Here is a 16,141-nt window from a genome sequence, read left to right on the forward strand (position 1 = left end):
CCTTAATAGGGACTTACAGAGAGTGCTAAAAAGTATTGCCAATCGGGGAACAATTGCACAGTTTGTGGGAAAGAGATCTGGCATTGGGGACCTGGTTAGCAGGAACCCAGTGCACTTCCAGTCCAAAAACATCAAATACCAGGCAAAAAGTGGGGGTGACCATGTTGAAAAGGTCACTTTCCTATAACTTAATTCATTGTACCCAAAATACAACTCATCCAAAATGATGCTGCAGGGTTTGTTCTCCTCCTTCACCCAAGAGAACGCATGACTCAAGACCTGAATTTGCTCGAATGGCTACCTATAGCTAGAAGGGGAGTGTTTAACGCACTCTGCATTGTTCACAGAGCTTCCAAAGGAAATGGACCATTATAACCTACAAGTTAAATTCAAGCAATACAAACTAAACAGAACATTGCACTTCAGGCTTACACCACTTATCAGTAAGAGGCACTTCTTTCTCTGTACAGGGCGCCAAGCTCTGGAATTCACTACCTGCCAACATTAGAAGCACCCAGAAGTACATACACTTGTGAAGAATGTTGAAAACATGGCTATTTCCTAGATAACTGCACACCCCTGCAGCAAGGTCAAGAAAACAGTCGCATCTTCAAGCGCAATCCTCATTTTCGAACCCACAAATTATAAACATCTCAACCAGCAAACTGCTTTTGATATGCAAGGAAGTTTAGAAGGCTGGCCTATGATTCACTGTACCATTATATTGGTATGTGCTTGCATATATAACAGTTATGGCCCACAATAATACTAATATCATAATACGCAGAGCAACACAAAGACTCAGACTCTCACAATACAATGAGCTAGCTTCTCTCATCTGGTTAAATCCATTGAAGAGTCTGTCTTTGGCTCTTCAGGTCCAGTCTGCAGCTTACTGCATTCTACAGTAGACACATAGCATACCATTCCCTCTGCTTACCCAATCCAGTTCGGATTGAGTGTTGTATGCCCTTTGCAGCTGTGGATACCCATTATTACCACCCAACCAAATTAGAATGGCAAGGGACTATCTTGCAGGCTCTGGTGGACTATTTTAAACTGATGGATTAAAGCTGAAGTAGTTATTAGATCAAGTGAGGAGTGTTAAAACTGCAGATCCTCATCTACAGTAAATTCATCTTCATGGTTGTGCCTCAATCATTGATAAGGTCAGTGTTTAACTGTAGTCCTGCAATCTCTGCATTAGAGCCCACGAAGAGTACCTGGGGTTTCAGTGGTCCTTGTAAAGGATTCCTAGGAGAAAGTCAACTATCTTTAATCCCTACCTTCAGGTTCATCATTGTGCAGCCACCTTCACATGAACTAAGCCCTTACGTTCAGCTACATTCCCTCGAGCAAACAGATAATAGGCCATTCAGTGGTGAGAGAGTCAGCAAGTCTGATAAGTAACTTTAATCTTGAATGCTCCAGGGGTGCTGATGATTTCGGTTGTTATTGCATGTTACTTCTAATAATTCACCTTGTTAAATGGACTGATCATGCATGCTTAGATTCTTCTCCCATGAGCAATTTGCAAAGTCACAGGGAGGGTGAGGTTTATGATATAGTTATGGTTGCACATTTCTGTTCCCGGGGCACCTGTGTTCCTGCCATTCTACTCCCCATCTCCAATGGGGAAATTAGGAAGAGAAGTATAATCATAGATTGGAATTTAAACTACTACTCCTCCATAAAAATGTAGTTTTCAAAGGACCTAATATCCAGCTATACATGGCAAATAAGGCTCTCCCATTCCTGCAAACGAACTACTGAAATCAGTTGATCATACCCCTGCCAAGGCATATTTGGACTACAGTATCAGAAAGAAATTCGCAGACTGCAATACTTACCAATCAGGGTGCCAAAATAGTAGCCAAATTGAAAACAACATGACCCTATGAAACCTTACTTCTAAGCACTTCCTTTGCTCCAGGTGGAATCTATCATTCTATTCAATATCCTCTTAAGTATGAGCAAGGCATTCTGGAGGAATGGTACATAATAACTGTAGAACCTGGCACATTACCAAATACTACCCAAGGACCTCTGCTGAGCTTACTCCTGAGCCAACTGCAAGTTCAAATGGCCGCATCATTGGAGCTCGTCCTTGTGAATACAGGGTTCTAAACTCTGACATACTCTTGGTACATCTCAGAGAACACATGAAAACTACCTACTCTTCAGAACACTCCTGAGAACGGATCTACTTAAGCAATCCTTTGTCTAAGAAGTGGGACCCCAAGATACAATGTTTGATGGTCAGAAAGGCAGAGTATTCTAAGACTAGCTTTACTCCATCCACTGGCGACTAACATCATACTGTTTCCACCCTGCGCCAACCCATGCCCTGTCCACTGCTAACATCCCAGCTGTCATGAAAATGGGAAGTCACTTGGTGCGTTGACATTCATAGGTCAATAGTTGAAGGATTTTTCTTTTTGTTAGACTCTGCGTAGCATGAAAAGAGGGTATGTTAAGCATTTAAGACCTCAGTTGCCAGCTTGGCACTGACCTAGGGTTTTACATCTGTGATGCCTGTCTGTCCCTCTAGTGTATGCTTGTTTGGGGTTTTTATGTAGCAACCCTACTCTGTAGTGTCTCAGCAGTAGGAGCTGTGTACATAGGACGAGAAGAAGAGAGTGACAATGGTGGAGAAGTGTATGTTTTTGCAGCATGGACATTTATGGACTCAAATAATGGCCATTATTCCGCCATTTAGTGGTTGGGTCCAAAATTGTCTCCTTGTTGTCTCTTCTCTCTTTTTATTTAATTTTTGCTTGGGTGACCACATGAGCTTATGCCCCTTTTTGTGTGATGTCACACATGTGCTTCAGAAACCTGAGGAAGAAGAAACTGCATTGAGGAAGTTGATCTTTCATCGAAAGTTACCTTTGAGGAAGAGGGATTGCGCCGGTTGAGAGAGAGCGAAAAAATAACAGAAAACCACCGGAGGTGAGAAGACACACTCACAACGAAACCACGTGGTCAGAGAATGAAAAAGTGACATGGAGCATGCCCCCTTGAGGTTTTAATCGAAGTGCCATCAGAGGTGTGCAACCTCTACCTCCCAAAGGACCACAGCTCAGAGGGCTGTGCGGTTTGCTCAAAGCTCTTGCCAAAGATCATCTGAGCAAAACAAAATCAGAGGTGGGCACAGTACTCCACGGCTTCACCACACGGAAAATAGGAGTCTTTAAAAAACCTAGGATTGCCGACCAAGGAGGAAGATACACTTGAGGACACAGAGGAGGTCCAAGGAGTTGAAATGGGGCTCAAAAACATAGTCCAGATACCATCAGGAAAAGGGCACAAAAAGATGCTGTGAGATGATATCAAACAGAACGTAAATCCTCAGGGTTGATTGGTGATCAAACCAGAAGTTTTGGACTCTAAACACCAAAAATGGCAGCAACTTCAAAAACGTTGATGCCGGAGGGCAAGATCAGGCTGAAAGAGCAACACTGGTCCAAGAACCACAACCGGAAAGACAGGAGAATCAGAGGAACTTGAAACTCCCCTGAGCCACAGAAGGAAATAGCAGATGGCATCTTCGAATTCGAACCACAGACACAAGAGCAGGAATGCTCACAGATGTGATGATAAATAGATGAGTGGCAGGACATCTACACTGACTCTCCAGATGAAGGCGTAGATTCTTACTCATCTAGACTTTCACCACCAGAGTAAATCACTGCATACAATGCAGGTATTAAGAGAGATGCATCTACATACGGGGTGCAACTAGAAGATGAACAGATAGAAGCGCACGTCCTTCTAGAGGCACAGCTGCCGGATAAGAAGAGGAGCCAATTCCTCCCAATGTTACTCAGTGTTCTCTGCCAGGGCAGAGAGCCTTTCAAGGAGCCTACTGTAATGAAGGCTACAACCCCAAGGGTGAAAAAGAAGTACCATGTTTTGTCACAAAGGATCCACACTACATTAGGGAAAACATGCCGGCTGACTGCCTCATTGTGGACACAGCACGTAAGAAAGCTAATATTGCAACTTTGGCAGACCCTCCTCCTGGAAAGCAACAGTGTAGACATTGTAGGAAGAAAGATGGAGATGTCTGCATCAAATTTGTAGCATAAAGCCAATTTGAACCCTGCTTAAGAGGTATACCCACCAACAATGGGATGAGATCGAAGAACTCATGCAAAACTCACCAGAAGAGTTCAACAAAAGGGCGAATAATGTGCTGCAGAAAGGCAAGTTAATTTCCAAAAAAAGCCTCAAATAGGAATTGAATGCAGCAAATGCAGCCAGTAGGCAGCTATGCTCTACTACCACCCTGAGCAGACACGCTTGGCTGAGGATTCCTGGGTTTAAGCAAGCAGTCCAGTCAGCAATAATGAACATGCTACTCATGGAGGACCGCTTTTTGGAGAGACAGTTGATGAAGCTCTGCTTTATATGAAGAAAGATAACCAGGCTGCCAAGGCCATGGAAGCCATTCACTACAAGAGACCATTCAGAGGAGACATGGCTAAAGAAAAAGAGCATCTACAAAAGGAGCCATACACACATATGGCCTTCCTCCAACAACGCAGCAACACAACAACAACACCTCAATGGCAATTGAGTGCAATTACAAGACAGCCCTTTTGCGGACGTAGAAGTGCAAGATGAGTAACCCCCAGGAAGGACCCAGGCAAACAAGTGACTGTGCACGAAGTACCCTCCTACACAAGTCGCCGGTAGGAGGAAAAATAAGAGGATTTCTAAACGAATGGAGAAAGATCACCTCTGACAAATGGATACTAAGCATTATGAGATATGGTTATTACATAGAGTTTACAAAGCCACCTCCCGCAATACCACAGAAAAAGAAGATAATCAAAAGGAATGAACAACATCACCTATGTAATGAAGTAGAAGACCTGTTAAGCAAACAAGTTATAGAATTACTATCACCAAGGAATACACTGAAAGGGGTTTACTCAAATTATTTCCTAATACGAAAACCAGACAAGACTTCCAATATTTGCTCTAAGAGCCCTGAGCCAGTCAATAAAAATACACATATTCAAGATGACATCCCTTCAAGAAGTCATTCTCCTTATCGGGAAAGGGAACTAAATGGCACCATAGACCTCAAGGACTCTTACCTTCACAAAGCAATAAATAAACCACGCCGAAAATTCCTAAGGTTCTTAGTGGACAAAAACATTACCAATTTGTGATAAAATTAGCACCATGGCTATTCACAAGATGTCTAGCAATGGTGGGAAAGTACCTCAGAAGAAGGGGAATGCTTGTCTACCCATACCTGGAGGACTGGCCTGATAAAAGCAGGTACATTCAACCAATGCAAGGACAACATCAACAAGGTCATAAGAACATTTCAAAACTAGGATTCTCAATGAACTACAAAAAAATGATTGCCAAAACCAGATCGGAAGAAGAACTTTCTAGTAGCAGTCCTAAATTCATATATCACAAGAGCCTTACCAGTGAGCAAGAGGTGGCATGATGGCTTCCTCCATTCCACTAGCACCAGACGTACGGTTACACATGAGATCAATACAAGAATGTCTCTAACAATAGCTGTCACAGACAGCCAGGAATTTGGACAATTTAGTGCCTAATAAAGACAAGTTAAGAAGGTAAAGCAGTGGTGGAATGTACAGTACATCACAGTGGGAAAAACTTTTAAGTCAACAACTCTCTCAGTGACCATCACAATGTATACATCGCACAATGGGGTGCTCACATGCACAAACTCAATATCAGGGGTCGATGGGACCCCGAAGAACCGGTGCAATACATTAATGTGTTGGAGCTGAAGACTGTCTTTCTATCTTTCTAGTTCTGAAAGTTTTGTAGAATCTTCTAATGGGAAGGACAGTACTAGTTCAAATGGCCAATACACCAACAATGTTCTATTGGTACAAGGGGGGGAACAAAGTCACTTTCACCGATCAAAACTAGCCTAAGAGATATAGAGATGTTCCGTAGAAAACAGGATATCGTTGGACAGCGATACTCCTACCTTTGGAACTAAACACTTAAGCAGACAGGCTTAGCAGACAAGCAAACACTACACTTGAGAGGAACTAAAGCAAAGCGTACTGGTGACAATCTTCCAGAGGTGGGGAACACCACAGGTAGACCTCTCTGCAACTCACAAGAATGCAATATGCGAAGCTTCACATCTAGGTTTTACTATTCAAAAGCGCTTAGGAATGCCCTGATGATAAAATGGTCATGGAGATTTGCCTATGCTTTTCTGTCCTTCAATCCCAATGATGATGTAGGTAATGCACAAGTGCAGACAAGACACTTCACCTTAACCCTGATAGCCCCACAATGTGCTTGACAAACATGTTCTTAAATCTAATGGCAATATCTCATGGACAATTCATATGACTCCCACCTTATCAGAATCTGTTGACAATACAGGAAGGGGAAGTATGGCACCCAAACCAGATACCCTTAGTTTGACAGTATGGCTCCTAAGGACATATAGTTAGATCACCTTAACCTACCAAAGAGAGCAGTGAAAATTTTGAAAGAAGCAAGGCGACTGACTACAAGAAGATGTTACAGCAACAAGTGGAAGATATTTTTACACTTGAGCAACAAGGAAGGAGACCACAGGGATTGGACACACAATTCCGCTGTGATTAGATACCTGACCGACTTGCTGGATAAGCACCTCTCCTACATGTCACTGATGGGCTACCTAGCACCCATTGTAGCATACACAAAAGGGGTACGATGGAGAAATTTTTTCGCCTCACTCATGATAAAGCAATTTCTAGAGGGAGCGAAAAAGATATTCCCCCAAGAAGCAGGCCCCTGCCACCCTGAAACCTGAATGTGATGCTTTCTCATCTAATCATAGCTCCTTTTGAACTATTGCAAACTGCATAACTCAAGGTCCTATCTCTAAAAAACAGCCTTTTTTATTTGCCATCACTTCGCTAAGAAGGGTTAGCGACAGCCAAGGGTTCACAACACAAGAACCTTATATGTGTAAACACAAGGACACAGTGGTGATGAGAACAAGCCCTAGGTTCATACCAAAGAAGGTTAAATTCCATGTTAATCAGGCCATCCACTTACCGGCTTTTATCCATCATCCCAAGACCCAGGCAGAGAAGACGCTTCAAACGCTGGATTTACGAAGAGCAATAATACACTACCTGGAAAGGACAAAACCCATCAGGAAAGGAGAACAACTCTTCGAGTCCTGCACACCCAATGAAAGGTTTTCCTATCACCAAAGGAAGTTTCGCAAGATGGATGGTACAGACAATGCAGTACTGTCACAAGACAACAGGAGCAACACTCAAAGAAATACCACAGGCACATTGAGGAAGGAATGAAGGCACAACACTTGCCTTCATGGTAAGCGTGGGACTGGGTGATATAGATGTGCAGCAGCCACATGGTCATCAGTAGACACTTTCCGAAAGCATTACTATGTGGCCATCCAAGTCAACAAGGAGGCAGATGGACGAAGAATGCTAAAATATGTGTTTGTAAACACATTCCAAAGGACCCAGCTTAGCCACAGAACAGAATTCTGCCATATAATCAACACACATACAAATGTTGCAGGGTATGATTCAAAAAGGCGTACCCGATGGGGAGGGAGCAATATCACAATGCAAAATCTACACAGAACTCTGCATGGCCATTCATTTAAATTAATTTTAAAAGAACACAACATACACATTAATCTAGTGTGTGCGAGTATTTTATCTCACTCTTATTTCAAAACATTTTGTCCCAGTTATGTTGTTCAGTTATTGGCAATCTTATCTTTCCAAATACAAACACAAATACATAAATCAGTATCCACAAGTAACAAGACCTAAATCAAACAACACAAAAATGAAGATCCAGAACCTGTTGATGTCAGGTAGTTATAAATGATGAATCTAAATATATACTCTCAACATTCAGTGTACCCCTATTATCACATGGGGTTTAATTACGGATGCAACCACTAGATGGCAGATAAATGCACAGCATGTGAATTTAGAAAATGCTTCAAAGTGCAAACCTACTCCTACAGGTAAGTAAACATTTAGGACCAGATGTACATAGGTAAATGTTTGCGATTACCAAATAGCAATTTTTTGCTATTCACTATTTGGTAATTGCAAACAGCAATGTACAAATGTTTGTTTAACACATTTTACAATTCCCAGTGGGGTCACAAATAGACCTACTTAATTAATGTTCATTAGGTAGGTCTCAATCTGTGACCTATTGGGAATCGCAAAAACCACAGGGGTGGTGGCATGCAGACTACCATGTCTGTGATTGCTTTTCAATAAAGCAATACAAAGCAATGCAGCCCATTTTTCTTAAAGGCAAACAGAATGCGTTTCAAAAATAAAAATTAAAAGTTTTCTTTACATTTTTTTAAGAGTAGGCAGTGGTCCTTGGGACCAGTGCCTGCTCTTAAGTATGATTTTACAAGGATTCTCAAAGGGGAATTGGTCCCTTAGGGACCCCTTCCCATTTGTGCATGGGTTACCAGCTACTTGAAGTAAGTGGTAAAATGTGAATGCTTTTCGACTGCATTTTGGTCTCAAAACATTCACACATACCACTGCGATTCGATATTAGGAAGGGACACCCTCAACATGCACCTTCCTAATACCTAATCACATTTTGCGATTCGTTAATTGGTTAACGAATCGCAAATAGGGCTTTGTAAATTAAAAATGCTTTTTTGCTGTCTCAAATGGCCCGTTTCTCTGAATCGGGTCGTTTGCAACCTCAAAATAGCTTTGCACATCTGACCCTTAATTTCATTTGAGAGTGTAATTGTATGGTTACCTAGAGCACCATGAAACAAAGCAGAGCTAAATATTAGTCTTTCCTGGTATTTCTAGCATAAAGGACTACACACCAAGCACATACATCATGATTAGTGGTGTTGGGAGGAAATCTCCTTGCATCAAAGTCCATAGCAGAATTAGATTTGCAAGGTATGTATTGTACAAAAACAGAAACAGACAGAGCATAATTTCCTATAACACAACTAAATTCTTTAAAATGCCATTCAGAGAACTACTATTCCTTCCTATTTTTTGACATACAGAGAAGTCATAACATTGTATAAAGATAGAATGAGAAGATGGGTAAAGACCATTAAGACCATTACATTGCATAACTTGAAAATCTACTGCACTACCCATTGCTACTTCTACACTACCTTTCCTAACCCTTTCCACTTTGTATACTCTTTATGCACAGTCACTTACCCTTCAAGGCAGTTTCAAGTATCCATCACTCTTGTTATAAAAGAATGTGCCTTTTCTTTATCCCTGAACTTTCTCCGACGACCCCAAGCTGTCTTCTGCTATACTAGCATGTCTTGCTCGTGGCAGTTTGAGGAAGCTCGGTCTCATTCTGTTATCCACGAAACATAACCAGAACTCTTTTTCTTCCAGCTTGATGAAACTCTTGCCCTTGTTAGACGAATAGAGAGGACAGGAGTAGCTGCCATCGCAGTACATGGAAGGTAAATTTGTTCAACGGAAGAAAAGAAAATAGAACGTGTGTTTTTCTGTTACATGTTTTGGACGTCATGGTCTTGTGTTTAGAATAGTAAATGGGGAACAGTAAATTGGAATGGCTCATGTCTTAGCCACGTCTTTACTTTGCCTTTATATGACTGTGGATACAATAGCTGTAAAAACCTTGAGGAAAGATACTGTTGTTTTCCAGAGGTAATGCCTGGTTCTAGATTTTGAGTTAGTATATCATTTCAATAGAATGGTGCCATGTCTATTCACATGTTTAATCAATGTAGAGTAAAACTAAATTCTGATATATACTTCTAAACCCAGATTCCTCAAATTTAGAATATTCGAAGGTGCCAGAATGTAAATGTAAATGTAAATGTACATGTATTTATATAGCGCAAATCACCCACATCGCAGGCATCTAAGCGCTTGTTTAGGGAACCTGTCCTGGTATTCCCCTGTGAGATGACCCCGGCAGGGTATCCACAAGGTGAAAGCCAGGCATCCCGCCGCGAGGGGCCGTTGTGGAGATTAAGCAAGCTATTGCCCAGAGTCGCAGAGTGTGAACCCGTGAGTCGAGTAGGCACCGGAGGGAGAATTATCGAGTCCGTGGAATTATTGAGCCCAAGCCCCGTCGAGGCGGGGAATTGAACCCTGGTCCAGGGCCGATCTCAGCTTCCGGGTCTGCCGCCTCTAACCCCTGAGCCACACTTCTCCACTAAATGGATCTGCATATTTTCTTATCAGTGCTCCTGCATGCCGCTAAGCTTCGTTCCACTCCAGGAGTGACAGAATAGAGCCGCATATAAGTGTGACCCCTGAGTACTGATGTCAGTTTTTTTCTTTCCACACCTTTGAATGCAGATTTGGAGCTCTGCTCACTTTCAGCGGTGTCACTGTTTTCTTTCAAAATACTATTCAAATGTGCAAGGGAATGATGTCCCCACCAAAGACTGCAGGGTTCTAACCATACTATGACTGTCAGAAGCAGATGTTGCTGGCCGATCTCAGTACATCAGTGCCTCCCAATTTTTTTCGACTCACAGCTCCATTGACCCATTGGCCAATGCCTGTGGCTCCCCAATGTTACTTTTTTTGGAGGGGAGGGGGGGATTTAAGCTTGGCCTTTGGAGTACTTGCATTTTTCTTCCTGAAAATAATTGGGATGCATGTAGGCCCCATTGCCAAAGTGTTTCTGCACCTGAAGAATATTTGCATGCACTTCCATTTCTACCAATGTCATACGTGCCTACACACCTTTCTCAGCAGGGTGACTCATGATTTTTTAAACCACATAGAGCTTTTTTTTTTTACATTTATTTTTGTTATATAACACAATATGAACAATCCCCTCCACACACGGCATCATACAAACTGTTGAACAGAGAACGATAACCTCATTAAGGCACTTTCGGGTTACATATAACACAGAGCGAGAATCGGCCATAGAGAACACAAGAATAACCATACATTACTATTAGGAGATAACGAAAATGGACATGAGAAGGTAGCCGAATGCCCCCGACAATTCAGTTCTAGCAGTCTCCATCGCCCTCCCACTCCCCATCAGCAACCGATCCCTCGGGCGTGAACAATTACTCACTAGTCCCCTCAGAACCACTCAAATTCAGACCGGCAGCACACATGACTCTCCAGGCCAGTAAGTCTTCTTGCAGTTTCTCATCCCTTCGCGTGTGTTTCATATGAGTCTCCTCCACCAGCGCCCACTTCCGAACATCCCTTAGCCATGCAGTAAGCTCTGGAGCACTCCGCCCCATCCAAGTAATGGCCACCCTACGTTGTGCCAGGACCAACATAAGCTGCAGTAGTTTGTAGGAGAGGTTCTTTTTCTTAGGCCTAGGAACCAGAGCTAGCAGACAATGGAGCGGTGTCAAGTCTATCCACATAGAGCTTTATTGTTGCTGTCTCCTCCCTAAAATTGCCTCCAAATCAAAGCCAGCTAAATAAATTCCTTTTTTTTTTTAAACGTCCCTCTTTCTTGCTTCTAAATGTTGCCATTATGCTGTATATGGTGTTTTACTTCCCTGTGCTCAAGGAGAGGGCAGGCCTGTCTGGAAATGTGTGTGAACTGAAAGAAATGTGTACTGGTAGTACCTATGGTTCAAGTAAAAGTGTAAATACTTAATAATACTTAACACCTTAGCTGCGTGTAAACATCCCTCCCCAGTGCTGCGCTGTCCATTGGAACCAGTGCTGAATGGACGTCCAATGGTCGTGCGCAGCACTGGGGAGGTAGCGCTGCTGACGACCGTTGGCCGTCAGCAGCACTTAAGGGGTTAATGTGTTAAATAGACAGGACAACTGTACTTTCCTGATAACTTGCATTGGTGTAAAATATATTTGGAAAAAAACGAAACTAAAATTAACTAGTCTAACAAAATAAATCAGGCATCTTCCGCGTACTTTAGCAGTGTTGGAACGTGGAGATCCAGTTAAATATGGAGGTCATCTCCCTGGACATGCCATCAATTACACACTACGTTTACAGCTTTAGGCATGTCACTTACAAATCATCGACATCATGCGTTTAAGTCTAATTAGTTTAACTGAAGCCAACAGACCCTTCAACATTAAATGCATTAAAGTTCTTGGTGCAAGGCTTCCCTGGATAGGTATGACAGCTCCCCAGGAAGCCACGGCGCACAGTTTAAGAACCACTGCAGTACACAATTGCAGGTTGTGTGAGGAATGTGCTCTTTTGCACCTGAAGGTGATTCAGGACTGTGAAGCAGAGCTATACATTACCGAAATTGTAAAAAGACACAATCCACTTGTAAGTCTTGTGGGCCCCAAATATCTCTGGGCCTGCTGGCCACTGACACATAGCATAATAAAATTCCATTTGGTCATTGCAGTACACCATATCTTTGAGCCATTTTTCTGCTGTAGGAACTGTTTTCCCTGCCCCAGATGTTGGCAACTTAACGCTTTGCCAAAAGCAAGAGATACAAAGCACCGCAAGTCCTTCTTTATTTCTATGGCGCATCCCACTAAGGCTCTGTTGGGGATGATTGTAAGGCTCGCCAATCATATACGAAATCCATCCAAACACTTAATCCCAGTACACCATAACACGTGCACATTACCAGACTCGGGTTCATGAGTTTCACAGCTAGAGCTCTGTATGTACGACAGGAGGAGCCCAATATGCCCCATACCTGGTGACGCTCAGGTTGTTGTGATTTAGTTAATGCAAATATTTAAAGTGGATAATGCACAGTCTACCTTTAAGGGGCCACCCTCTTAGTTGCTCACTAAAATATGTCCATCTTTATCAGTGAGCAGCGCCTCTAGGTCCGCCTCCCATTGCATTCTGGACTTCGGCCGGGCAAATGGGCCTCTGTTTGTATTGGAAAGTACAGTGTTGGGACCAAGTGTCTGCTAGATAAATAGGCAATTAGTAGTCCAGGTGCCTTGCCAGCCTGGGTCTCCTGCAGAAAGGAAGGGTATTTAGTTCTATACACAGCTCGGAGCCTCAGGTACACAAATATATTCAGTACTGAATGGGTCCCCTCGCCAGGTAGTCAAGGAATCCACTGTTTTGGAAAATGTCACCTGCCTTGTGTACTCCCTAGGTTAATTAGTTCTACACAGAGCACAGAACCTCAGGTATACAAATTTATCCAGCACTGAACAGGCCCCCCACCCAGGCGGTCAAGGAATTCACTGTTTTAGAAAATGTCGTCCGTCTTGTGTCCGTCCTGACTCCGTCAGAAGTGGTCGCTCCCCACGGCCCCTGGCCCTTGCTGCTATCGTTGTGCTGCTTGCATCGCTCCACTGACTACGACTGTACATTTAATGAAGAAACAGACTGGCTAGCTACTCTAGATATTTCAGCTCTATATACAAACATTCCACAAGATGACAGTATCAAAAGTATTGAATATCTCCTGGACACCAGAGTTAGGCCCATGATGGTACCCACCTCATTCATAATCTCCTTGCTACGTGTTGCCCTTCAAAGAAATTACTTTGTGCATAATGGTGTCTACTATCAGCAATGTTGTGGGACAAGTATGGGAGCAATTTTTGCTCCAAACCTGGCAAACATCTATATGGACCAGGTGGAACGGACTCTGGCCATTAATGATTCGACCCATATCGTGCCAACATCAAATGTTGGCATCGATATATCGATGACATTTTCTTAGTCTGGAGTGGCTCCAAAGAAAATTTCAATGCCTTTGTGGTATATCTTAATGGTATACAACAACATCTCACATTTACATCCACTATTGAAAAAAACACTATCGCCTTCCTGGATCTTAACATCATAAATGAGGGCGATAAGCTGATCACCTCGTTACATCGAAAGGAGACAGAAAGAAACACACTACTCTCATATAAAAGTCATCATCCAAGAGCCCTAAGGGATGGGCTTCCCTTCGGGCAGTTTTTGCGCATTCGGCGCAATTGTGCTCGAAGGGTTGACTATATGAGTGAAGCAGGGATTCTGAAATCAAAACTACTCAGCAGAGGATATCCCAATAAACTAATAAAGAGATCACTAAAACGGGCATGGTATTGTCCACGGGAAGAACTCCTAGTGACGCGACCAAAAAAAGAAATGCAGAAAATTGTGTGTGTTACCACCTTCGGCATCCATACCAATAAGATCCGTAGCCTAATAACAAAAAACTGGCATATTATCAAGAGCATTGATTCGTCTCTCGAGGTCCCACTGTTTGCCTACAAAAGAGCCAAGAATTTGAAAGATCATTTGGTGAAATCCTCTAATGAAAAGACTAAAGATGTAGCAGGTACATTGAAGCCAGCATGGGGCTTGCCACCAGTAACAGGGCATCACCCATGTGGCAATTGCGTGGTATGCCCTTTTACGTTCAAGACTACTACATTTCAACATGGGGAAATCACACACACATTGAGAGCTTTCTCAAATTGCAACACACGAAGTGTCGTGTACTGCATTTGGTGTCCATGCGGGTTGCCCTTCATTGGCCAAACGCAACAGCCAGTAAAAGCAAGAATAGGCCAACATCGTAGTCGTATTAGAAAACAGGTTTTGACAGCACCACTAGTCACACACTACAAAGACCACAATCACACTGCAGACCAATTAAAGTGGCAAGTTATTGACAACATAACCATACGAGAAAGAGGAGGCGACATTTCTCAGATTTTACAACGCAGAGAATGCCATTGGATTGACAAACTAGATTCTATTAGCCACGGGCTGAACTCAGCCGATGAATGGAGAGGATATGTGTCCAACATAATGAATTAGGTTCCCCGAGTTGAGGTGGAGCTCAAGACATTGTGGGTACAACACCTTGAAATGGGTTCACATTGCTACCACACACATACTACTCGTGCTAGGATTACTTCTGTAGTTTTAGGCAGCATAGAGCTATATGGTATAGTCACTGTGTGTAAAAATCTCTTTTTTGTATATATCTGAAAGTTCATGACGTTGAATGCAAATGCTAACCTGTTTAACACAAAATTGTTCTAAATATGCCACGATTATGTATTACTTACAATTACCATGGCGAAACCAGTTTAATGTGGCTACTAAATGCATAATTGGAAAAGACAGCATTATTTAAATTTAAACTTAGTTGCGTTAATTATAAAGCGTTATGTTCACTCTATATTCCTGTCCATCACATATTCAATATAGAATTTGAGTTATTACTATGTATGTTTGGATAAACTCGCACCGTGGTTACTGCATAACTCAATCTCATATGCAGCACTCACATGTTTCACTATGGCCAGACACCGATGTTTCTATTCTGAGTATACAACAGACCCGACCCGGTCTTTACTCTTTCGGCAATTGATTCACGGCCCTGATGAGGATCGAGTTTTCCAGACTCTCCTCGCTGGGCCTGCTCACACTCATACCCGGAAATGCAGGCAGACACCCGTGATCGGACCAACAACGCGTGGTTACGGAAACGCCACCGAGGGGCACATTTACTGATTCAGGTATGTCCTCTAGCTAAAAATAGGCCCTATTTCAAATCCTTGGACGAAGGCTGCGCTACTAAAGACTCCCCGCAATCTTTTATTTCTTTCTATCTACAGGCATCATCCTGTCCGTAATTTTCCTATACATCTAGTTCAAAGATGTGGACGTACCGTGCGCTATCAGGCGCTCTCCCTACATTATACGGTAAAACCACTTTACTAGACCGAGTCACTATATCGACTCCGTCATTATGCACCAGTATTAATGTACCACCTTGATACTTATTTTTCACAGTCCACGCCCTCCACGTATTGAAAACATCAAGTCCTAGGATAATTCTTGACCACTACAGTGGTGAGTACGGTGCCTGCCTACCCTCCAGAGCTAATACTAGTGTCGCAATGAGTAAACCTGCTTTCTAATTCACCTCTTAATTTTCTCTACATATGACAACAGTACCCGGCTGGGCTACCTGTAAGTCATTTACAATTTTTATCACACTTGGTGAGAATACAAGCAATCATTCAGGTACCTCATTCAATGGTCCACATACATTATATATATGTATAATCTATGTCACACAACATACTCACTCCCACTTTGCCTTCTTTAATTGTAGATGTCCCCCACTGTCCTGTCCTGATGAGACCCATATTCCTAAGGGTCGAAACGCCGTCGACGCCATAAGGAATTG

At 42.7% G+C, this 16,141-nt stretch overlaps 1 protein-coding gene across 1 annotated transcript in view; it reads left to right on the top strand.

The window, feature by feature from the left end:
* The window catches only part of DUS2 (dihydrouridine synthase 2), a gene marked incomplete at its 5' end in the record, with an annotated part of 471,998 nt that overhangs the window by 195,742 nt on the left and 260,115 nt on the right, over window positions 1-16,141 (top strand). Inside the window, one exon of the mRNA XM_086950567.1 lies at window positions 9,417-9,487. Coding sequence (XP_086806693.1) covers window positions 9,417-9,487 — 71 coding nt within the window. The remainder of the gene's footprint in view (window positions 1-9,416; window positions 9,488-16,141) is intronic.

This window comes from Lissotriton vulgaris, unplaced genomic scaffold (genome assembly GCF_964263255.1).
Source record: "Lissotriton vulgaris unplaced genomic scaffold, aLisVul1.2 SCAFFOLD_886, whole genome shotgun sequence".
Classification (NCBI taxonomy): domain Eukaryota; kingdom Metazoa; phylum Chordata; class Amphibia; order Caudata; family Salamandridae; genus Lissotriton; species Lissotriton vulgaris.